Here is a 23,921-nt window from a genome sequence, read left to right on the forward strand (position 1 = left end):
TGATAAATTTCCAAATTCAAAACTTAACAAAAAATATAACTTCCTGAAGATTATAATCACATTCTTTAAAGCTTATTAGTTTTTGCAATAATTTTCCTTACTCTTTCCAATATACACCTCCCTGACAGCTCAACGAAAACATGCATTGTGTTTTTTGTCAATACCTGTAAAAAGCCACTATTTACAATATGCACAAAGGCTGCAAGTATATTAATAGGCCAAACCATTACATTGGCTTCCACTTGTTTTTCATGATAATGTAATCCAATCATTTTAACAATTACTAACACTATTCCATCAGATAAGAATTCACATTGTTGTTATTAAATGTAATATCCCACTTATTGTTTTAGCCTACAGCAGTATTTCATGTATTAAAACTGCTTATGATTTCTTTTGTTTAACTAACAGTTCTTCATGTAAAATGTCTTTGGAGTCACATAAAAACCCTCAATAATGAGTATATAAACAAACAGCCCAACCATCACTTGTTTTGTTATGGCCTACACATAAAAGATGTCTAAACATGACAAACATTTTCTTAACCACTCACTAAGATCAACTGATAAACTCACTAATGGTCAAAAAACACTGCTGGCTGACTTTATCAGCCCCAAATCAGATAACATATTTTTACAACCATTATCTTCACACCCTTGTGTCTTTTTAGATATTTGAAAAGGTTTGTTTACAAAAATTGATGATTATTTTAAAGATTTTTCTTAAATATTTGCCTTGCAAATTTAACAAAAAAACATCCAAAATATGTGAACATATTCGTTTTTGGTGCAACCAGCATGCTTTAATATAATCATGTCTGCAAATAGTAATAGCTATATTATGATGTTCAAAGAATTCTTATCAAAGATTTAAGAAGACAGGATATTTTCTTTAAAGAATGTTGTTGTTTTTTTGGTTCAACAAATAAAATAAATTGCAGCTTTTGAAGAAAAAAAAAATAGTTTATAAGTGGCAATGAAATAATAATAACTTGTGTTTTTAGTACAACAAATTAAAAAGTTGCAGCTTTTGAAGAAAAAAAATGTCGTTTAAAGTGGCAATTGAATAATAAGTTTGTTAACACTGACCTAGATACAATCCATAGGACTAAAAATTTCTTTGTCACTAAAATTCCATTATAAAACCAACCACGCAAAAATAAAACATTCCTGCTGGTTTTAAGGAACCACCAAGAGAGATCCTGTGCATACTCTTGTTTGTTTTATTTCCTGGAATGTCTAATAAATTTCTCTTAAAAAGAGGTCGATTCTGCTTTTTTCTTTCTTTTCTGAACTGTTTTGTGTTTTATGTAAAAGTTATTGTTTATTTGAAGGTCCATCTGAAAATTTATCGTTCCAGTCTGGCGCAGCCAGATGAACAATTAATTGTCAAACAGACCTCCAATAAATGATCATGTATACATCTGTTGAAATTATATTGTTACTGAAATGTTTTAAATGTTACCTGAAATTCGACAATAAACAAATATTGACTTGACTTGACAAAATTTGAAGCCGGCCTTATTGACTTCTAGTCTTTTTATATCTCTTAGGGCCTTTGGGCGTTTTTGTTGCTAATAAACTGGTTTCGGTTTTATATCGGTTTCGCGAACTGTGTATTTGTTGTTACAGTTTCAAATAAAACCAAAACCAGTTTTATCGTTTTTTTAATGAAAACTGAAACCGGTTTTTGAAACTATCGAAACCCCTACCAGAGGCGGTTTCATCGGTTCGTTTCACCCGAAAACTAGTTTACTTCGAAAACAACATGGCGGAAAGTGATCAACCACGTTTGTTGAAACTCAATCTTTTTGATAACAATGCCTTACAACAGGCAAATGAGCTTAATGAAAAGGGTTATATTAATAATTTTGTAGCTTGTAGCTCAGTTACAAGCTACAGTAGCTCTGCCATGCTGTTGAAAATGTACACAAAACCATGCACTTGTTACTTCAAGCAAAACTATCAAATAGTTTCGTAACTGCTGAAACCATTGCAACCAAAACTAAAACTGGTTTTGTATCACCAAAAATGCCCTTAGGAAACAGTAAATGAAGCAATATGAATGAAGGAATATTTATATCAAGTACTTTGTCAATTACCCATTATTCATGGTCTTTTACACGATTATTTATCCTCTTACAAGAAAACCACCTGTGTTCTTCCTACAACACTGTTATAATTTCCAGTGCAAATTTCATTGAAAGCATATCTCAGGTTGAATGAAACTCATTCATCTCATATAGAATAATGCACAAGTCAATTGTTACCCCTCCCCCCACCCCCCAGGTCCAGGGAATAGCGAGGACTTTGACTTTCGGTCCAGCCTACCCCCCGGTAAAATCCCTGCCCTGCGGGGATAAACAGATGGTAAAATCCCTGCCAAATGCCCCCTCACCCCAGGGACACTAGGTTATGCTCATCCCCCCCCCCCCGCTATATTTTTGCAAACACAAAACCACAGCATTCACCCAGCACTGGAAAGTAAAAACACGGCCCTTTTCCCCATCTATCCCTGGTATACCCCCGGACCTGAGGGGCCGTGGTTACAATTAACTGGTGCATAATAAGACAAAATATCAAGTTACACCTTCAATGAACGTCATATGTTCGTAAATCCACCTTCAAGTACGGCAAATAAAACGTTGTTTAATACAAAAATTAAACATTAAATAATTTATATATATAAAAAAAATCTGTTTTCCCCAATGGTTAAGAAATGATTTTCATAATTCAATTTTAATGTATTACGTTCGTTTCATTTGGTTAACATGAACAAAAGCATTTGAAATGGTTATTAAATAAGCTTTTATGCAATTAATATTTTCGCAAATCGTGATTCCAATTAGTAAATATTTCCACAAGCGTGATTCAAATATGTAATTAAAATTCACAGTATTAAATGTTAAAAGAACTGAAATCCAGCACAACTCAAATTCTCCACAATTTTTTTCTCCCCCCTCTGCATGAAAATCTGAGAATCATGATCCTGATTATTATCTTTTAAAAATAAATACAATTCACACAATTAACTTGTACTTTAAATGTCCACAAAACTACATGAATGTGTCGAAAGTGCATACAATGTGAAAATTTTCCCACCAAAAGATCAGCTCCCATTTCTGCTACTTTAATCACATGAATAAAACTGCCATGGTAAATTAACTTTGACCCTTTGAAAACTCGGGTTGACTTCATCCACACTTTTGAGAGCTATGGACAAAATACCACAAAAATTGTTTGGATATATAAATATAATAATAAATAACTAAGTTTAATTCAGAACACGAACATCCAACATTTGTTTGCAAAGAAGTTATTAAAGCAATCAAAAAACACCATGCCCCAATTTCTCCAAACTTCAAGAGGCTTAACAGGTTAAGAGATTTCAATTAGCCAAAATACATACTTAAATAAGTTTGATTTTGATAACTGATAAATGGCTTATTATAATTATCATCAAGATAAATCCTATTTCAAGTCTAAAATCTCCTAAAGAAGTTTCTATTACGCAAAAAAAAGCAACACAAAAATAGTAAGCTTAGCTTAATCTTGTTATAAAGGACTTTCCTGGGGCCTGATCAATAACCTGGGCCCAATTTGATAAAAAATCAAGATGTATGTTCTAACACCTGTAAAAAGCATGTTCACTCATAGAATATGTTCATGACAAACTTTGGTCAAGATTTCAAAGAAAGTATTCTATAGCAAAAATGTAATTGAGTAAACCGCAAGAACATCTTTTGTTCTAGCAAAGGTTTTTATCAACACATGCATTCTATGAGAAAAAATGTTTTGAAAAAGAGGAAAAACCTATAAGATTCTGATCCATTCCATGCCTATATGAGGTACAATGAGATTGAGAATCGATAATAATACTAATAATAATAATAATGTCTTTATTTAGAGAAGGTATAAACACATTATGACATAATTACAGGTTCAACCATAACAACATCATATTTACAATCTGGCAAGATCTGAGTATTTGTGTGATTTTCAGGCCAGTTGTCATAAAATAATTTCATGAAAAAGACTCTCATACAACCATATATTTTTTATGGAAAAAAACATGTAATTGATTCAGTATTCAATGTCTTCTCCAGCTTGCCAAGTTGATTTCAAAGAACCCATTTCATGATAACATCACAATTCCATACATGCCATATTTCTGAGCGGCTTCCCAGGGGATTTTGGTCTGAATTCCAGGGGATTTTGATATTACACCAGGGGATTTGTAAGCGCACGTGCAATATCTGCATTTATAATATAAGAATAAATACAGAAATACATTCAAATTACAATAATTTTTGGACTTAGTCATCATGGCCCTTCATGGAATTTCACACTCATAATATTATTGATGCTTTCCATGGTCAACTTTAAGCAAGTTTTGAAAAAAAACAACAACATTAAATTCCAGGGGATATGGATCCCCCGGCGGGGGACCAGGGGATGGGTCGAAATACCGGGGGATTTTTCCCCCGCCGGGGGATATGGCATGTATGCAATTCAGACGAATACATGAGAAAAAGAAACACGTAATAACAACGCCTGAACAGTCATTTTGATGCAATAGACAAAATCATATTAAACACTGACTTTGAAATTCTTGACTCAAACTTATATAATATCGCAGCAAGTTCAGCGTAAAATTAGTGGTGGGCTTTTAATCATCATGTAAGACTGTGGCTAGAAAGATCAAGAGGGAAAAAACATTCAATGAGTGCTGCTATTCTTTCATAAACATTTTCATGGTTAATTGCTTTCAGCTCTAGTTCTAATAATGCATTCAGAAGAGACCTGTTTTTCCTGGCTGACTACAAATTGATAATGTAGCTACCTTTTGATCCAGCCATGGTAATTGTACATATTAGATAGTTCTGGGCAACCATTTACAATAAATAATGTTTGCAAAACCTTGGTGTCCTTGGATCTCCAAGAGCTTTTTGGCCAGAATGTCTGATAAGAGAAATTTGAGCAAACGCAATCTGCCGTTATTTTTTAAAAGGAACAAAGGGCATAATTCAACAATTATTAAAGCCAGAGCTCCAGAGTTGTGGGCCTTGCTTGTCTTGACTGGCAGCAGTCAGGTGCAAGTACCAAGTTTCATATGAACATTTTGAATGACGTCACTGACCAAGGCCTTTACTTACAATACCTCATTTTTTTCTTAAAAGCTACAAAGTCAAGCTTATAAAATATAAGTGGATGTTTCTCATCCACAATAGTTTGTGCAGGCTCTGTATGTGAACAAATCCTATTTATTATTACTGACCTGTTAAGATACTTATAAAAGAACATGTAAAAACATTTCACCTTCTGCATTAAAAATCCAATAAATTTCGCTAGAAAATCAACACATCCCGAAACAACCTTTCCATTAGAACATTACCATGCAGTGCCTGACACTTTACTATTCAAATTCTGTAACTTCTGTATTGCAAGTTTCTTTCATGAAATATAAACAAAGTTTCTCCAATGCAATTATGATACAATAATCAGACCTTTCCTAACCTATGTCAACTGCAGCCATTTTACACAAAATGAAGATTTTATTTTGCAAATCGATGAAAAGAAACTTATCTAGAAATGTCACACAATTCTGCGATAATCAAACAAACCTTTCCACATTTCTATTAAGCGAACACTCGATGCACATGTTACCAACCACAATACTCTACGCCTATTGACTTTCCGTACACTTATTATGTCCGCGGCAGAAAAGCCTTAATTTGATAACCAGCAGGCTTCTGCTTTCCTTGGATTAAATAGGCAATTAATTAATTGCTGAAGTCTCTACCTTTTACGCTGCTGTAAAAGTGGTTAAATATAAGACCTACTATTTTTCTTACATTTGTTTTACAGGTATTGCAAATTCCTTGGTGACTGAAATTCAAAATGCGCTTTTGTCACAATTCTAGTAATTAACACCAGTTCTGTGTCCAGTACTTCACAATGTAATTTTTACTCTGCCTGTTTTGAAAATCAAATAGAAAAGAATTTAACAACCCAAACAAATTGCATTTTGATGGAGGACAGTCAGAACTGGTGCTAATTCCTAAAATTGTTACAATTTTTATATCAAAAAGCATTACATCCATTATTAGCCTTGGTAGTCAAGAAATTGACCAGTTGCCAAAGCAATTACTTACACTTGTTGAGATGATTTGGCAGAGATTTCTACTTAATCCATTAGATAATGCAACCATTTGCTTATATTTCTTTAAAAAATATATGGTCAACTGATTGCTTGATGCACAAAATTTAATGGTGAACAGTCAATTCAGTCAGATCTTAATGTTATAATATTCTATACTAAAGCCTTGACAAGGTAATTTGTGCTGTAAAAGGTTTGATTATGTTCTGAAGTCTATCATTGTTTCCTGGCCAATAGACCACTGTTCTGGGGGCAGATCTAGGATTCCACATTAAGACTGGGTCTCAATTTGGGACATTGTACCCCCTCTACCAATTAGAGAAATAATGAAGGGTCTAAAATGTGGTATGGGCAATTTGGGGGATCTGACCCTTAAGATTTTTTTGCAATTTTTTTGGATGTATCCCATGCCTTTTTCTTTCTAATGGAGTAATGATAAAAAAAAAGTACCTTGGACAATATGAGAGGGATCAGGACAAGTGGGGTGAGTTTGTGCAATGCTGTGTCACTAATGGAAGACATCACCACCTCTTGGGTGAGAGATCAATGAACACCTATATCACAAGACCATTGTGTTATCTTCAAAACAAAAAAAAAACAGTTTTCTTCTGCATGTTTCTGTTATGACAGATAAAAATAGTAACTGCAGTTCTTTTAAAGGGACTAGACACCAGATGATACATTTGCAAGAAAAAAAAATAATTGTCAAATTTTTTAAATTGATATCGATGTAAATGGTGCATTGAATCTTACCTACTGATGTTTCACATTGCTTTCGACACATGCATTCTTCTCATATTTAAACTGAGAAGCCCTTACATGCTATTTCAAACGGGGAAATGTAGATAACACAACAACATGACTGTTACGTTTATTATTTAAATAATGTAAAAATGATGTATTATCGGCCTCCTACCAGCTCCATTTACAATCTAGGCTTGTTTAGAGGAAATACGGTATTTGCTGATTTTCGGACCATTTGATGTCTAGTCCCTTTAAGTTTCATCTGTTTGGTGGGATTTATACGCCATCGTCCAGCTGCTGCATTTATATCAATAAAGGCATACAAAAATTATATAAGATCATGAAATAATTATTTTTGTCGTGTTTTACATTGATTACAGTGTTTATCATGGGCGGTAATTAGTTTTTTCCTGAGTCTTAAGTTCACAGATCCCGGATGGAAATATGTATTCTCAATTTTTAGATGTATTTTTTTGTCTATTTAAATCAACATTTATCATCATCTGCGTTTCACAACTATTTATTTTTTCATGATTTTCCTCAAAACATTTTTTTGTGACAGCTTTGATAGACCATCTCATATCCATCATAAGCATATAATAATGCAGATTCAGCTGACCTTGTTAGACAGACAAAGACCTGTGAAAGTGCTGTGCAAATTTAAAGGAAGATGGACAAAATTGCAACGGACAGTTATGCTAATCTTTTGTGTTCCATTATTACCGAACAATGCCTAAAAAGTTAGCTGAAAAAAATAATGATTTTTTTCAGAATAATATTGTGTTACTGCCATTATAGTGTCATCATCAATGCCTTATCACTTCAGGGACTCTACGCAGCGGTAACATCCTCTCACAGTACAGAAACCACTACCTTCACAGTGGATACTTCCCCTAGCAGTACAGTAATTACTGCCTTCACAGCAGTTACTTCCCCTTGCAGTACAGTACACACTGCCTACACAGCAGTTACTTCCCCTTGCAGTACAGGGATCACTGCCTCACAGCAGTTACTTCCCCTTGCAGTACAGTACACACTGCCTTCACAGCAGTTACTTCCCCTTGCAGTACAGGGATCACTGCCTTCACAGCGGTTACTTCCCCTTGCAGAACAGTATTCATTGCCTTCACAGTGGATACTTCCCCATGCAGTACAGTATACATTGCCTTCACAGCAGTTACTTCCCTGTGCAGTACAGTAATCACTGCCTTCACAGTGGTGACTTCCCCATGCAGTACAGTAATCACTGCCTTCCCAGCAGTTATTTCCCTTGCAGTACAGTAATCACTGCCTTCACAGCAGTTACTTCCCCTTGCAGTACACTACACACTGCCTTCACAGCAGTTACTTCCCCTTGCAGTACAGGGATCACTGCCTTCACAGTGGTTACTTCCCCTTGCAGAACAGTTATCACTGCTTTCACAGCGGTAACTTCCCTGTGCAGAACAGAAACCACTGCCTTCACAGCAGCTACTTCCCCTTGCAGTACAGTAATCACTGCCTTCACAGCGATTACTTCCCCTTGCAGTACAGTTACCACTGCCTTCACAGCGGTTACTTCCCCTTGCAGAACAGTAATCACTGCCTTCACAGCGATTACTTCCCCTTGCAGTACAGTTACCACTACCTTCACAGCGGTTACTTCCCCTTGCAGAACAGTAATCACTGCCTACACAGTGGCTTCTTCCCTTGCAGTACAGAAACCACTGCCTTCACAGCAGTTACTTCCCCTTGCAGTACAGTAATCACTGCCTTCACAGTGGTTACTTCCCCTTGCAGTACAGAAACCACTGCCTTCACAGCAGTTACTTCCCCTTGCAGTACAGTAATCACTGCCTTTACAGCGGTTACTTCCCCTTGCAGTACAGTAATCACTGCCTTCACAGCCGTTACTTCCCCTTGCAGTACAGGTATCATATACTTCACAGCAAATACTTCCCATGAAGTACAGTTATCATAGACTTCACAACAGTTACTTCCTTTGCAGTACAGTAATCACTGCCTTCACAGTGGTAACTTCTCTTGCAGTACAGTAATCACTGCCTTCACAGCAGTTACTTCCCTTGCAGTACAGTAATCACTGCCTTCACAGTGGCTATTTCCCCATGCAGTACAGTATTCATTGCCTTCACAGCAGTTACTTCCCTGTGCAGTACAGTAATCACTGCCTTCACAGTGGTGACTTCCCCATGCAGTACAGTAATCACTGCCTTCCCAGCAGTTATTTCCCTTGCAGTTCAGTAATCACTGCCTTCACAGTGGTGACTTCCCCATGCAGTACAGTAATCACTGCCTTCACAGCAGTTATTTCCCTTGCAGTTCAGTAATCACTGCCTTCACAGTGGTGACTTCCCCATGCAGTACAGTAATCACTGCCTTCACAGCAGTTATTTCCCTTGCAGTTCAGTAATCACTGCCTTCACAGTGGCTACTTCCCTTGCAGTACAGTAATCACTGCCTTCACAGCAGTTATTTCCCTTGCAGTTCAGTAATCACTGCCTTCACAGTGGCTACTTCCCTTGCAGTACAGTAATCACTGCCTTCACAGCAGTTATTTCCCTTGCAGTACAGTAATCACTGCCTTCACAGTGGCTACTTCCCTTGCAGTACAGTAATCACTGCCTTCACAGCAGTTATTTCCCTTGCAGTACAGTAATCACTGCCTTCACAGTGGCTACTTCCCTTGCAGTACAGTAATCACTGCCTTCACAGCAGTTATTTCCCTTGCAGTTCAGTAATCACTGCCTTCACAGTGGCTACTTCCCTTGCAGTACAGTAATCACTGCCTTCACAGCAGTTATTTCCCTTGCAGTACAGTAATCACTGCCTTCACAGTGGCTACTTCCCTTGCAGTACAGTAATCACTGCCTTCACAGCAGTTATTTCCCTTGCAGTACAGTAATCACTGCCTTCACAGTGGCTACTTCCCTTGCAGTACAGTAATCACTGCCTTCACAGTTTTAAAAAATATGAAACTTTAAGGAAACAAAAATTAATAGAAAAAAATAATCAATATAGTATACATCTTTGTAAAACTTATCTCCTCATCAAAGGAGAACACTGCGTAAGAGATGGACTCCTGCAGAGTTGAATTGTAATTAAGTTGAGCAATCGGAACACCTCAACCATACTACGACTCTCTAATGTATGCCCATACATAAGTAAAAGTGGTTTGTTAATTTAAAATGGCGGCAACGGCTTCAAAATTGGTGTCTGCCTGATCTGCATGTTTAGTGTCAGACAGGCAATTTTTTTTTTCTTGAAAAATGACAAACCTGCACAGAGTCAGGTGTATTCAGTAATTGAATATCTGTGTTGTCTACTTGCAGCAGAGTTAAATGTAAAGAATTCTTACATTGTAAACTGTCCATATACATCCAACAGTGATTTATTTTGGAATAATTTTAACCTTGCAAATTGGGAAAAAAGTCGACTTTCTGAAAAATACAAAATCAGGCCAAAATAGCAAACATAATAGAAAATATTATAAGTATCTTCCATGGCCGAGAGTGTAAGATAGGTTCATTCCGACCCGAGCGTAGGGTGTTTTGCGGAAACGAGGTTTACCGAGTTTCCGCAAAACACCCTGCGCGAGGGTCGGGATGAAACTATCTTACACGAGCAGCTATGGTAGATGCTTTTTCTCCCACCTCAGTTAAACAAAATTAAGTAAAAATGTATTTTTTGCTGGAACTCTTTTGTGCTTAGTGAAAATAATTGCGTATGGATATGCGATAGCACGTGGTTGTCATGGATATGCGCGCAGTGATTCGGGTTATGTTAACAGTCAATTCGATCTTTAAATAGTTCGGAGGAGAGTGAAATGTGCGTGAAAACTGTTTTATAGTGACATTTGAAGTGAGAAATAATTAATTAGCGTTCTAAATATTGCCACAAGACAAAGTTTCCATGATGCTCCTGAGGTGGGAGAAATATGGTTTAACCTTTGTATGCATACATTATGCTGTGAAAGAGTAAGTCTTGTCAAGATTTTGTTTATATTTCGAGAAATTCATTGCTTTTTTATTCATTAACATAATCTGCATTTATCAAATTGGAAAAAAATTATAAAATTTTGGGAAAAATGGACAGTTTTTCACAAGGGGAAACAGCTTTTAAAAGGCAGTAAATTGCACCAAAAAAAATCATTGTCCATTAGTACATCCGATTTAGTTTTAAGGGAAAATGGCCGCGGTGCTCCGATAGTAAGTAGAGTTATTTCCCGAGTGTTGAAAAGCCTGTTGACATATTCAAACACTTTTCTTTTTCACTTGACAGTGAATCAAGCTCATATATTTGACAAACTTCAAACAATTTTCAACAATTACGTTTAACAGTTAAGAGGACTTGTAGGAGAAAAAGCTGTCAGGACGACATGCAACATAATTACTTAATAAGTTACAATTTACCTAACAGTAATCACAAGCAAAAGTGATATGTTGACAGCCGGTGACAGTAAGTGATTTGACCTTGACAGACGCCATCAATTATCATGAGAGTAATTAGAATGGAACAAAATAATAAGAATATAATTGTAGTAGACTTGGTATTGACCAAGGTAATTCATTGCACCTATATATATATATATATATATATATATATATATATTATAAGTAGGGTTCTTCATGTCTGAAGGTACCAAGCGACATTAAAATATAGAAAGTTTTGGCCCCTTTTGGATTTAAAGCTGCACTCTCACAGATTGACCGTTTTATATTTTATATCTTAGAATGAGCCAATTTTTGCGTAAATGTCTGGTACAGTGATACAAACAAAACTAGCTGTTGACAAACGATCAGATTGCAGGTTTTCATATTTACGTTCAAGTATTGATGTTTTATGGATCGAAGCATTACTTTAAAAACGCTTTAAGAAAAAAATGGAATTTGAGACAGTTTCCCAAATGATTGAGATCTGTTAATTGTGAGTTATCTTTTATGAATGGAATGAATGCATTGATACCAAAATCAGCTGCTTTTGAGACAAAAACGAAAAAAAATGTTAAAACTGTCAACCTGTGAGAGTGCAGTTATAAACCCCTAAAATTATGCATATGTTTTTTTTTTCAAAATGGGCACAATATCCTGGGGTCACCAGGGCTGATTTGGTATATGACAGTGCCTACAGCTAATTTCTGTTTTAATATACAAAATTCACTGTTCAAAGGGCTTTAAAAAACGTAAGGGCATACTTATATTAAGGAAATGTAAATCAACATTAATTGCTGCTCAATTAAGAAAATTAAATATCAAAATACAATTTATAAGTAAATAATAGAGAAATAAAACAGAAATTCATTACCCAAGATGTTTCTGTCCACATTAATGTATTCCATTATTATTTCATTGCATCTTGATAAAACTCTGCACTATTATTACAAGTAAAACTTGACATGAATTACTAATCACTCTAATGTTTGTTTTCGAGATCTAATGTCTTCCTAAATCCTATTAATCTTAAGGATAATCCACCAGTTGTAAAGCCTACTTATCTAAGCTTGTGGCCGATTGTCGATTTTGACTTATCTACTGACCCCATATGGCACACTGTTTGAGAATTCTTTACGTACCTAAACTCCATGTACGGATTAATGTGGAATGCAAAACCTTTAAGATGCTTACAATGACTTTGATAGCGAAAAATTCAGACAATTTTAACAATAATGCCTTATTATTTTGATAATTATATAAAATATGAAGAGAGGAAAAAAAGATTATATAATATGTACAGAATGTGAACAGCAACCTTATGTTTAATTTGACTATTATCTGTATCCATTTCAATTAAAAATAAAAATAAAATAATAATATCATCATAATAAGGTAAAATGTCAACATTTTAATTTACTTTAGAACAAAGTTCATTGCAAATTTAGGTCAAAGTGAAAGAGTTCAAAACCACATCAAAACTAGTTCAAACATTTTTTATTACACCCCTTGCTCCTGGGATTCTTGAGGTGTATTTGTCAAAGAAAAGGATGACATCCAACAGAAGATGTAAGGCAAATGGTCAAAACTAAGATAGATTTTTGTTAACATGTTTGGAATTTCATTATAGATAACTTAGTGATAAATGGTGATTTATTGAACAATTTATTACCTTTCATCCAGGTGGCCAAAGGTCAAGCCAGGGTCAGCTGTTAATTGACCACATTTGTTATATATGTAGTTTAATCATTAATAATGTATCAGTTTTTCTGCAAATTATTCTAAAACGATTATAAAACTAATACCATATTTTTATCACATTAAAATTTTGGACTAATCCAATAAATAATAATAATCTATAAAATATTTCTAATGCAAATTTAGCGACAATTTATTGGGGACCTAACCTGATTAATCAAGGCTAATTAGTGGTTTACGATTAAATAAACAGTGTCAGCAATGTCAAGTGTGGACAATAAACGAAATAGTATTTTATAGGTCCTTTACAATAGTCGCATGCCTGTCAAACAGCATTTGTTTACATATCTCCAACTCTGGGCCATAAAAATATTGTTTATTTACATTCATTTAAAACCACTAAAAAAATGCAACCAATTCTTTGCAAAGCATTGCATCATCACCATTTTGTACTCAGTGCACCAATACAAGTCAGTTATATAACCTGCAACTCTACCATACCACTACAAGAAGGTTATACAACACTAATTTGTGGTCAATATCTAACATGCATTGAGAAAAAAATGACATAAAGCTTGAGTCCATCTACCAGGATGTGTGCGGTCAGATAATTTGAGGTCAGTTTAACCAATTGTAATTATAATAATCAAGCTCCTCAGGTCATTGGAGGTCAGTTTAAACAATTGTAATTATAATAATCAAGCTCCTCAGGTCATTGGAGGTCAGTTTAACCAATTGTAATTATAACAATCAAGCTCCTCAGGTCATTGGAGGTCAGTTTAACCAATTGTAATTATAACAATCAAGCCCCTCAGGTCAGTTTAAACAATTTCAATTCAATAATCAAGCTCTAACCTGCTGTTTGCATTGTCGAGTTTTCTCCAGGTGTCATGCCTCCTATCCCGCTGTCTGGATTCGAGTCCCGTCCATAACTGTCCCGAACACATCGTTGTGCGATTTCACAATCAAGCATCAATCCGCTTCTTGCCGATTCATTACAACCTTCATTTTTATCCATATCACTGTTGTTATCACAAAGTCCTTCATTGCATTTTTCATTATCACTATCACAAACTTTAGAGCCATTTTTGAGCACATTTGTTGCACTTCCACCACCTTCATGAAATCCTAAATCGTTTTCATGAATACTTCCTGTCATTGAATCGATTTCTGGTGAAATCGGTAAATTTTCCAGCATTCGTTTTATCGAGTCGCTATCAAATGCCAAGTTGTATGTGGGTGTGTTTGGAGTTTGTGGGGTCAAAGGTTCTGGAGGTGAAGGCCATTCTGGGGATTCTGAATTTCTTGACCCTCGGGGTGATTCTGGCATAAGCCTCTGTGGTTGTGGTGCCAATATTCGTATGCAGTCCTTTCTCACTGTCATTTCAATACTTTTACCATCTTCACTATCAACTGGAGTACCGACATCGTGTTCTTCATCTTCAATTTCAATGGTTTTTGTAGCTATGGTAACGCTTTTTCTGCCATTGGCATGGTCAAGGTCACAAGTATCAGATTTTCCTACAAAGGCTGTCTCTAAGCATATATTCTCACATGTTTTCGATGGCAACTTACCAAAAGATGAAAAAGCTCCATATTTGTTTCCCGATTCAAAAGATTTTTTATCTGAGTCTATTGGCCCAATAGATGCGGATCGTGACCCTTGATATATTTGTCCAGCATGACTCGAATGGTTTGGACTTAATGTCGCACTTTTACGTACAGAGTCCATTGCCTCGTATGTGCCAGACGGAGATGTTGTTGACGATTTTAAAATACTTCTTGGCAGTGTCTTAGACACAGAATTTACATTGTCCGCCTGGGCACGAGGAATAGTGGCAGATTTTTCCATTCTTGACATCAAGTCTCGCTCACCAGATGGGGTAATACACTCGCATGGCTCAACTTGATTCAAATCATAAGGGGTCGAGACGGCACGTTGGTTGTCATGGACCGGGGAGTTAGGGGAAGAAACTGCTTTATTTTTTCCCTGAAATATACAAAATCAGTTTTTTTTTATGAGTGTTTTTTTTTTTTAAATTACATTGCAATTTATTATAGGTCAGATTTATTTCATAATTCTTAACCCCTCGCCAACATCCCAACACTTTATTTGACAATAATAAAGCCTAAACTTGAAATGACTGAAAAGCAGGAAAATGGCTTATAAAATAATATCGATTCTCCTGCCCAATTTTTTTTTGGCTCAAAGAAAAAAAAAATATATATTTTTAAAGTAATTTTCTAGCCTCACCAAGATTTGCAATACAATACTTTATCTTTTATTTCTGTCTTATTTTCCTAATAGTTAAACAAATACAAATAGCTAACAGTCTCACAATAACTGAATAGAAGAACACAGGATCTTTATATAAGTTTTTCTATCAGTCAACACCAGGGGGAAATGTTGGTCACGTAAACGGGGTTTATATTAGAATAATAATTTTAAATTTTCATGCCCGAATATAATTTTGATGGTGGGGTAGGCATAAAATTCAATGTGATAAATACAATATGCTGTCATTTATATTATAATCAAAATGACTAAATTCTTTTATTTTATTTTGTTAAGCCAACTTAAGTCTTCACTGAGATGCTTATGATTATTATAATAACTTCTCATAATTAAGAGAGCGGAAGTTAACAGACATCAAAACATGATTGCTGTTATAAAATCTATTTATATTCTTTGAGATGCAATAAAAGTGCAAACGAATTTGTTCAGCTTCCAATGTTCACATAAATTTATTGTAAAATTACATAAAAACATAAGTTTGTTTTCTATTTTCTCGGAAGCAGATGTTGCTGTCACTTTATTGTAAAAATTGAATGCAAAGTAGATAAGTATTCCCAGATGAAATTCTGGAAAATTTTAGAAATAACAAGATGCAAGTATTTTTTCCTGCAAAACGTGTTAGTTACCAAAGAACTGTGATTCATGGTCTTAGAACTACGAATTGTTCGCTAATTAGAGTTATAACATGGCTCGTTACAAATGCACCAGATAAAAATATAAGTCTAACAAGAAACACATGATATTTCCGCGAAATTAGAGATGAATAAACCATTCACCTCTATTTTATGCTCTTTTATTATCAATGGATTCCCTTCTGTTAGTATTAATTAGTCTGCGATAACATGTTCTATCATTCAGAGCGCCAACGCTCTTCAGTCAAAAGTTGAGCATAATTTGAAATTAATTGAACCCACTTTTAAACAAGAGCGCGAACTGCCATACAATTTGCCAGTCATAATTTTAGAACATCAAGTTTAATGATAAGTACGTAACAAGTCAAATTTAGAGAGAGGACACTGTAAATACATTTTTATCAATTCAATGGTCATTAACTCTGGTGTGTCTTAGGCCGCATGGCTGTTTATTGAACCTGACCAAGATATTCTGGCCATACACAGTCTGACCAAATTTGGTGTTGATAAGACAAAGGTTTCTCAAGTTATTGATCAGACAAGACAGTTTTCAGGTAATTTCTATAATAAAAGGCTGATAACTCTCGAGCGACTCAAGCAATATGGCTGTTTATCAAACCTGACCAAGATATTCTGCCAGTTCACATTCTGACCAAATTTGGTGATCATAAGACAAAGGTTTCTCAAGTTATTGATCAGACAAGACAGATTTCAGGTAATTTCTATAATTAAAGGGTGATTACTCTCAAGCGCCTCAAGCAATATGGCTGTTTATCGAACCTGACCAAGATATTCTGCCAGTACATATTCTGACCAAATTTGCTGATGATTGATTAAGTTTCTCAAGTTATTGATCAGACAAGACAGATTTCAGGTAATTTCTATAATTAAAGGGGGATTACTCTTGAGCGACTCAAGCAATATGGCTATTTTTCATTTTTGTACGAGATATTATGCCTATACACATTCTGACCTAAATTGGTGATGATTTGACAAAAGCTTCAATAGTAATTGATCACACAAGACTGATTTTGGTGATGATTGGAAAAAAACCTTCTAAAGTTACTTTTGAGCGCTGTCTACCAGTTCACCACAGGTTAAACTAAAAAACGTCCCATTCTTTGAACAGGCAAAAAAAATTGGACTTTGCTATACATGTGTTTATCATTGTTTGTAACAAGTATACCAAGTTTTAGTGAAAAATCTTCACTCATGAAGGTTTGTGAAGGATGAAGCTTTTGCAATTCCATATTGACAAGCTTGATTCTTTTATTTGAAAGAAAAACCCTGACACGCTTAAAATATAACACTAAACAACAGAAACATGATTTTCTATCAAAATAAAAGTTGAATAAATCATTTATCTCCAATTTATTGCTCTTACAATCAGTGCATTCCTTGAATAAGTTTAAATTAGTGTACAATTACAGGTTTTATATAATAAAAAAAGTCCTGATATTGGATGTCTAGAATTGGAGATTGCGATCAATATTTGCACATTTTGCCAATATTGATAATTTTTTGCTTAAAGCTGCACGATCACAGATTGAACATTTTGACAACTATTTTATTTGTCTTAGAATGAGCCAATTTTTGCGAAACTGCATAGAAACCAGTAATAAGACTCACTTCTGACAAATGATCAGATCGCAGGTGTTCAAATATTGATGTTTTATGCATTTTTTAAAGTATTTGTAACGTGTTTAGCCATGAAACATTAGTTTTCAAACAAAGATATGAAAAACTAGCTCTAATCTGATCTTTAGTCAGCAGTCTTTCTTCACTGGTTTTCAAATATTTATGCAAAAATTGGCTCATTCAAAGACAAAAGTTAAAAAAAGTTGTCAAAACGGTTAATCTGTGAGAGTGCAGCTTAATAAATAGCATTTTTAAATATTTTCATCCATGATTAGTATTTATAATTTAAAAAGCTATATTTCTAGTCCCAAATTGTTTTGTGTTACCTTTGGCGGACTCAGTCTGAGGGAGTTGGCCGAGGAAGCTTTGCGTACATATTTCTGACACGTTATCTGAAAAAAGTATGTAAAACAAGTTCAAATGAAGCAACAGAAGGATACAGGCTATAACAACTTGAATGGTCATATGGTAACAAAGGGTAAAGATGGTGATACATGTATGTTTATATGGAAGCAAATGTGGGGGCACTTCCTGTTAAGCAATGTGGGGGCACTTCCAGCTCAGCAAATGTTGGAGCACTTCCAGCTAAGCAATCTAGGGGCACTTCCTGTTAAGCAATGTGGGGGCACTTCCTGTTAAGCAATGTGGGGGCACTTCCAGCTTAGCAAATGTTGGAGCACTTCCAGTTAAGCGAATATGTGTGACTATGTCCAGTTTAACAAACGTGTGAGCATGTCCAGTTTAACAAACGTGTGAGCATGTCCAGTTTAACAAACGTGTGAGCATGTCCAGTTTAACAAACGTGTGAGCATGTCCAGTTTAACAAACGTGTGAGCATGTCATTTCCAATTTAACAAACGTGTGAGCATGTCCAGTTTAACAAATGTGTGAGCATGTCTAGTTTAAACAAACGTGTGAGCATGTCCAGTTTAACAAACGTGTGAGCATGTCATTTCCAATTTAACAAACGTGTGAGCATGTCCAGTTTAACAAATGTGTGAGCATGTCCAGTTTAACAAATGTGAGAGCATGTCTAGTTTAACAAATGTGAGAGCATGTCTAGTTTAACAAACGTGAGAGCATGTCTAGTTTAACAAACGTGTGAGCATGTCCAGTTTAACAAACGTGTGAGCATGTCCAGTTTAACAAACGTGTGAGCATGTCCAGTTTAACAAATGTGTGAGCATGTCCAGTTTAACAAATGTGTGAGCATGTCCAGTTTAACAAATGTGAGAGCATGTCCAGTTAAACAAATGTGTGAGCATGTCCAGTTTTACAAATGGGTGAGCATGTCCAGTTTTACAAATGGGTGAGCATGTCCAGTTTAACAAATGTGAGAGCATGTCCAGTTTAACAAATGTGTGAGCATGTCCAGTTTAACAATGTGAGAGCATGTCCAGTTTAACAAATGTGTGAGCATGTCCAGTTTAACAAATGTGAGAGCATGTCCAGTTTAACAAATGTGTGAGCATGTCCAGTTTAACAATGTGAGAGCATGTCCAGTTTAACAAATGTGTGAGCATGTCCAGTTTAACAAATGTGAGAGTATGTCCAGTTTAACAAATGTGAGAGCATCTCCAGTTTAACAAATGTGAGAGCATGTCCAGTTTAACAAATGTGTGAGCATGTCCAGTTTAACAAATGTGTGAGCATGTCCAGTTTAACAAATGTGTGAGCATGTCCAGTTTAACAAACGTGTGAGCATGTCCAGTTTAACAAACATGTGAGCATGTCCAGTTTAACAAACGTGTGAGCATGTCCAGTTTAACAAACGTGTGAGCATGTCCAGTTTAACAAACGTGTGAGCATGTCCAGTTTAACAAACGTGTAAGCATGTCCAGTTTAACAAACGTGTGAGCATGTCCAGTTTAACAAACGTGTGAGCATGTCCAGTTTAACAAACGTGTGAGCATGTCCAGTTTAACAAACGTGTGAGCATGTCCAGTTTAACAAATGTGTGAGCATGTCCAGTTTAACAAACGTGTAAGCATGTCCAGTTTAACAAACGTGTGAGCATGTCCAGTTTAACAAACGTGTAAGCATGTCCAGTTTAACAAACGTGTGAGCATGTCCAGTTTAACCAATGTGTGAGCATGTCCAGCTCAGCAAAGGTGTGAGCATGTCCTATTTAGCAAATTTGTGGGTCGTTCCAATTTAGCAAACCCAGCAATAATAATTTGGTAGTATAACCCAAGTTCAATTTTATTTTTTTATAACTTGTCATTATGTTATGCAAAATAATTCAGTAAATTGTCAGTATGTTATCAAACGAAACATAATTTCAATACTTGAAACCTTCTACACCTATCTCCTATCTAATATCTGCACAAAAGTAGTTTGTTTATCAACTTGTTACTTACAGACACTGCTAAACTGGAATCTAAACAAATTATGCAACATCGGGGTTTCAAGTTCATACGTTTGGAATGCCAATTCTCTGCCAGAATAATGAAAACATGATATTTTCAACATAGAGCTTCAATGATATGCTTTCCAAACACTTGTCTCAAAAAATAAGTAATATCCCCCAGAGAGAGGTAAATATCAAGTCTGTTACTGTAATCATTATACTTAAAATAAATATCCTGTGTTTATTAAAGACCAGCGGTCTCTTACATCAAAGGATCTTAGTGGTAAATTCAGTAATGATAAACTGTGGATATGTCACAAATGGCAACAAGTTTTTTTTCTTTCTTTTTTTTTTATTTCTTAAAGCTGCACTCTCACAGATATACCATTTTTACAACTTTTCTATTTTTGTCTTGGAATTAGCAATTTTTTGCATAAATATCTGCAAACCAGTGATGAAAGACTGTTGACAAAAGATTAGGTCGCAGATTTTCATATTTCCGTTCCAAATTTAATGTTTTATGACTTAAACCGTTATTAAACCTAATGGTTTAAGACAAATGCATAAAACATCATTTTTGAACAAAAATATAAAAATCTGCGATCTAATTTTGGGTCAGCAGTCTTATATAACAGGCGTGTTCAAAGACATAAAAATAAAAAAGTTGTCAAAATGTTTAATCTGTGAGAGTGCAGCTTTGACGGTGTGTTCATGTTTTAAATACTGGCTCAAGTTCAATTATCGGATATAATATGAAGCAATATGATCATTCCAATTAACCACAATGATCTTTATTAAAACGAGAGCGGTCACAGACAGCTATATCCCCCGCCTCATGGGGACATTTTTTGTAACGAAAGCCAATCAATGGTAAGGGTAGTTTCTCAGGAACATAAGAAATGCGTAAAATTAAGAAAGGGCAATAACTCTTTCAAAAAGGGTGAAATTGCAAAAGCCTGACAATATGCGCTGTGTCACTTATATAGTCATAAACGTAAGATGAGTTGCGAAGAAACCAATTTTAAATGTAAAATAAAGAAAGGGCAATAACTCTTTCAAAAACGGCTGAACCGCGAAAGCCTGACAATATGCGCTGCATCACTATATAGTCATCAATCTGTGAAAGTTTGGCAGAAATCGCATGAAAAATGTATGAGAATTTGCGAAGAAACCAATTTTAAATGTAAATTGAGCAAAAGCAATAACTCCTTCAAAAATGGTCAAATTGCAAAAGCCAGACAATATTATTGCGCTGCTGTACTTTTTGGTCATCAATCTATGAAAGTTTGGTAGAAATCGCATAAAAAACGTAAGAGGAGTTGCGAAGAAACCAATTATAAATGTAAATTAAGCAAAGGGCAATAACTCTTTCAACTAGAACTCCGCGAGTCGGATGTGTCGCCTGACAAATTATTTACTGTCGACATTATAGCTGTTAGATTGGCATTTTATTCATTTATAGACAATGATGTTGCCATTTAACTTTCAAGTGTAGGTGGCATTTGAACCCTCAATCAGATATACCTACGGAATAAGTTTCAGGTTGAAACCTCCTATAGTTTACGAGATATGCCACAGACAAAACCTAAGCAAGAAAATTAACAAAGGGCAATAACTCTAAAAATATGGCAGGAAGAGTAACGGTTCTTGTGCACTGCACTTGCCCTCAATAAGATCTATCTAGCTATGAAGTTTCAAGTTGATACCTCTTATATTCTTCAAGATATGCCCCCGACAAAACTTTAAGCATGAAAATTAACAAAGGGCAATAACTTTAAAACTAAGAAAGCAAGAGTTACTGTTATTGTGCACTGCACTTGCCCTCAATGAGATATATCTAGCTATGAAGTTTCAAGTTGATACCTCTTATATTCTTCAAGATATGCCCCGGACAAAACTTTAAGCATGAAAATTAACAAAGGGCAATAATTTTAAAACTATGAAAGCAAGAGTTACTCTTATTGTGCACTGCACTTGTCCTCCATGAGATCTATCTACATATGAAGTTTCAAGTTGATACCTCTTATATTCTACAAGATATGCCCCGGACAAAACTTTAAGCATGAAAATTAACAAAGGGCAATAATTTTAAAACTATGAAAGCAAGAGTTACTCTTATTGTGCACTGCACTTGCCCTCCATGAGATCTATCTACATATGAAGTTTCAAGTTGATACCTCTTATATTCTACAAGATATGCCCCGGACAAAACTTTAAGCATGAAAAATAACAAAGGGCCAAACTCTAAAAATATGGAAGCAAGAGTAACAGTTCTTGTGCACTGCACTTGCCCTCAATTAGATCTATGTACATATGAAGTTTCAAGTTGATACCACTAATAGTTTAGGAGATATACCCCGGACAAGCGAAAATGGGACGCGGACGCCGCCGCCACCGCCGCCGCCTACACCGCCGCCGCCTACACCGCCACCGACGCCGCCGACAAAAGTAACCCCTATATGTCGTCTTTTCAGGCAACACAAAAATGGTCAAATTGCAAAAGCCAGACAATATACGCTGCTTTACATTTTGATCATCAATCTGTGAAAGTTTGGTAAATTTCGCATGAAAAACGTAAGAGGAGTTGCGAAGAAACCAATTTTAAATGTAAAATAAGCAATGGGCAATAACTCCTTCAAAAATGGTCAAATCGGGAAAGCCAGACAATATGCACTGCTTTACTTTAAGATCATCAATCTGTGAAAGTTTGATAGAAATCGCATGAAAAACGTAAGAGGAGTTGCGAAGAAACAAATTTCAAATGTAAAATAAGCAAAGGGCAATAACTCTTTCAAAAATGGTCAAATCAGGAAAGCCCGACAATATGCGCTGCTTCACTTTATGATCATCAATCTGTGAAAGTTTGGTAGAAATCGCATGAGAAATGTAAGAGGAGTTGCAAAGAAACCAATTTTAAATGTAAAATAAACTAAGGACTATAACTCTTTCAAAAATGGTAGAATCGCAAAAGCCCAACAATATGCGCTGCTTCACTTTATGATCATCAATCTGTGAAAGTTTGGTAGAAATCGCATGAGAAATGTAAGAGGAGATGCAAAGAAATGAATGTGGGACGGACGGACGCACACACGCACGCACACACACACACACGGAATCGCGCCTACCATTACTATATCCCCTCGCCTTTTCAAGGAGGGGGATAATGAGCTCCAGGTGAACATGGTAAGTAAAAGAAACAACAATAATTTTGCCTATGTAAACCTATGCTTTGTTATTTTTGTTTATTTTTTTTGAACATTTGGAAAAGGGAAGTTACTACTGATTTTCAATGGCAACTGTAAATGAAGTTATCTCTCTTTAGTAGGAGAAAGTTCCTGGAAATGAGGGCTCATTATCATAGAATGAATATTCTAGATTTTGAGCAGTCGACAAAAAGTATAATATGAGACTCCAAAAAGTGATAATGACTATTTGCTTTTTCCATTTCAAGTTGTTTTGCTTGCAGGCACGCAATGAAAAAGAAGCAACTTAAGTTTTAACAATTATGATACCTGATGTAAGTAAATGTTGATCATGAGCATTTTATGACATTACTTACAGAACAACAATCCCGGAAACGCTTAGCGTCTTGTGGAGTCGTGAAATTGAGGCCCCACTCACTACCATTGCCTTGGTCCCGCCAGTGTACAAAACTATCCGTCGCCGGGCAGAGTATCGTTCCTAAAATTTTAGAATGTGCATAATTATATTAAATTGTTTCGACAGAAGAACTTCCATACTTAGATCCAAAGAAAATGATAAGAAGAATTATAGTAAAATGAGAAGAATAATGACAAATACAAAATGTCTCCTTTTCAGTCGAAGGGGAGACATAATTACTTACAATTAAAAAATAAAATAAAAAAATAGTAATTTTATTTATTTTATCAGATAAGCATTTAAAACTCAAATATTGGTGGGTTGAACATTCACAATTCATTAGCAAGAATCCTCTCTGGCCAAAAGAAGGAAAACCA

At 35.4% G+C, this 23,921-nt stretch overlaps 1 protein-coding gene across 11 annotated transcripts in view; it reads right to left on the reverse strand.

The window, feature by feature from the left end:
• LOC128237356 (protein still life, isoform SIF type 1-like) overlaps nucleotides 1-23,921 on the reverse strand; it is a 124,322-nt gene that overhangs the window by 40,697 nt on the left and 59,704 nt on the right. For 8 of the 11 annotated variants that reach the window (XM_052952791.1, XM_052952789.1, XM_052952788.1 and 5 more), the window contains exons 4-6: nucleotides 23,504-23,625; nucleotides 17,921-17,986; nucleotides 13,884-15,018 (exon numbers count right to left, since the gene is read on the reverse strand). In XM_052952791.1, the coding sequence (XP_052808751.1) occupies nucleotides 13,884-15,018; nucleotides 17,921-17,986; nucleotides 23,504-23,625 (1,323 nt within the window). Of the gene's footprint in view, nucleotides 1-101; nucleotides 118-5,506; nucleotides 5,558-5,623; nucleotides 5,657-13,883; nucleotides 15,019-17,920; nucleotides 17,987-23,503; nucleotides 23,626-23,921 lie in introns of those variants that run through there. The other 3 variants (XM_052952805.1, XM_052952799.1, XM_052952800.1) reach the window with 3 other exon arrangements.

Source organism: Mya arenaria, chromosome 6 (assembly GCF_026914265.1).
Source record: "Mya arenaria isolate MELC-2E11 chromosome 6, ASM2691426v1".
Lineage (NCBI taxonomy): Eukaryota > Metazoa > Mollusca > Bivalvia > Myida > Myidae > Mya > Mya arenaria.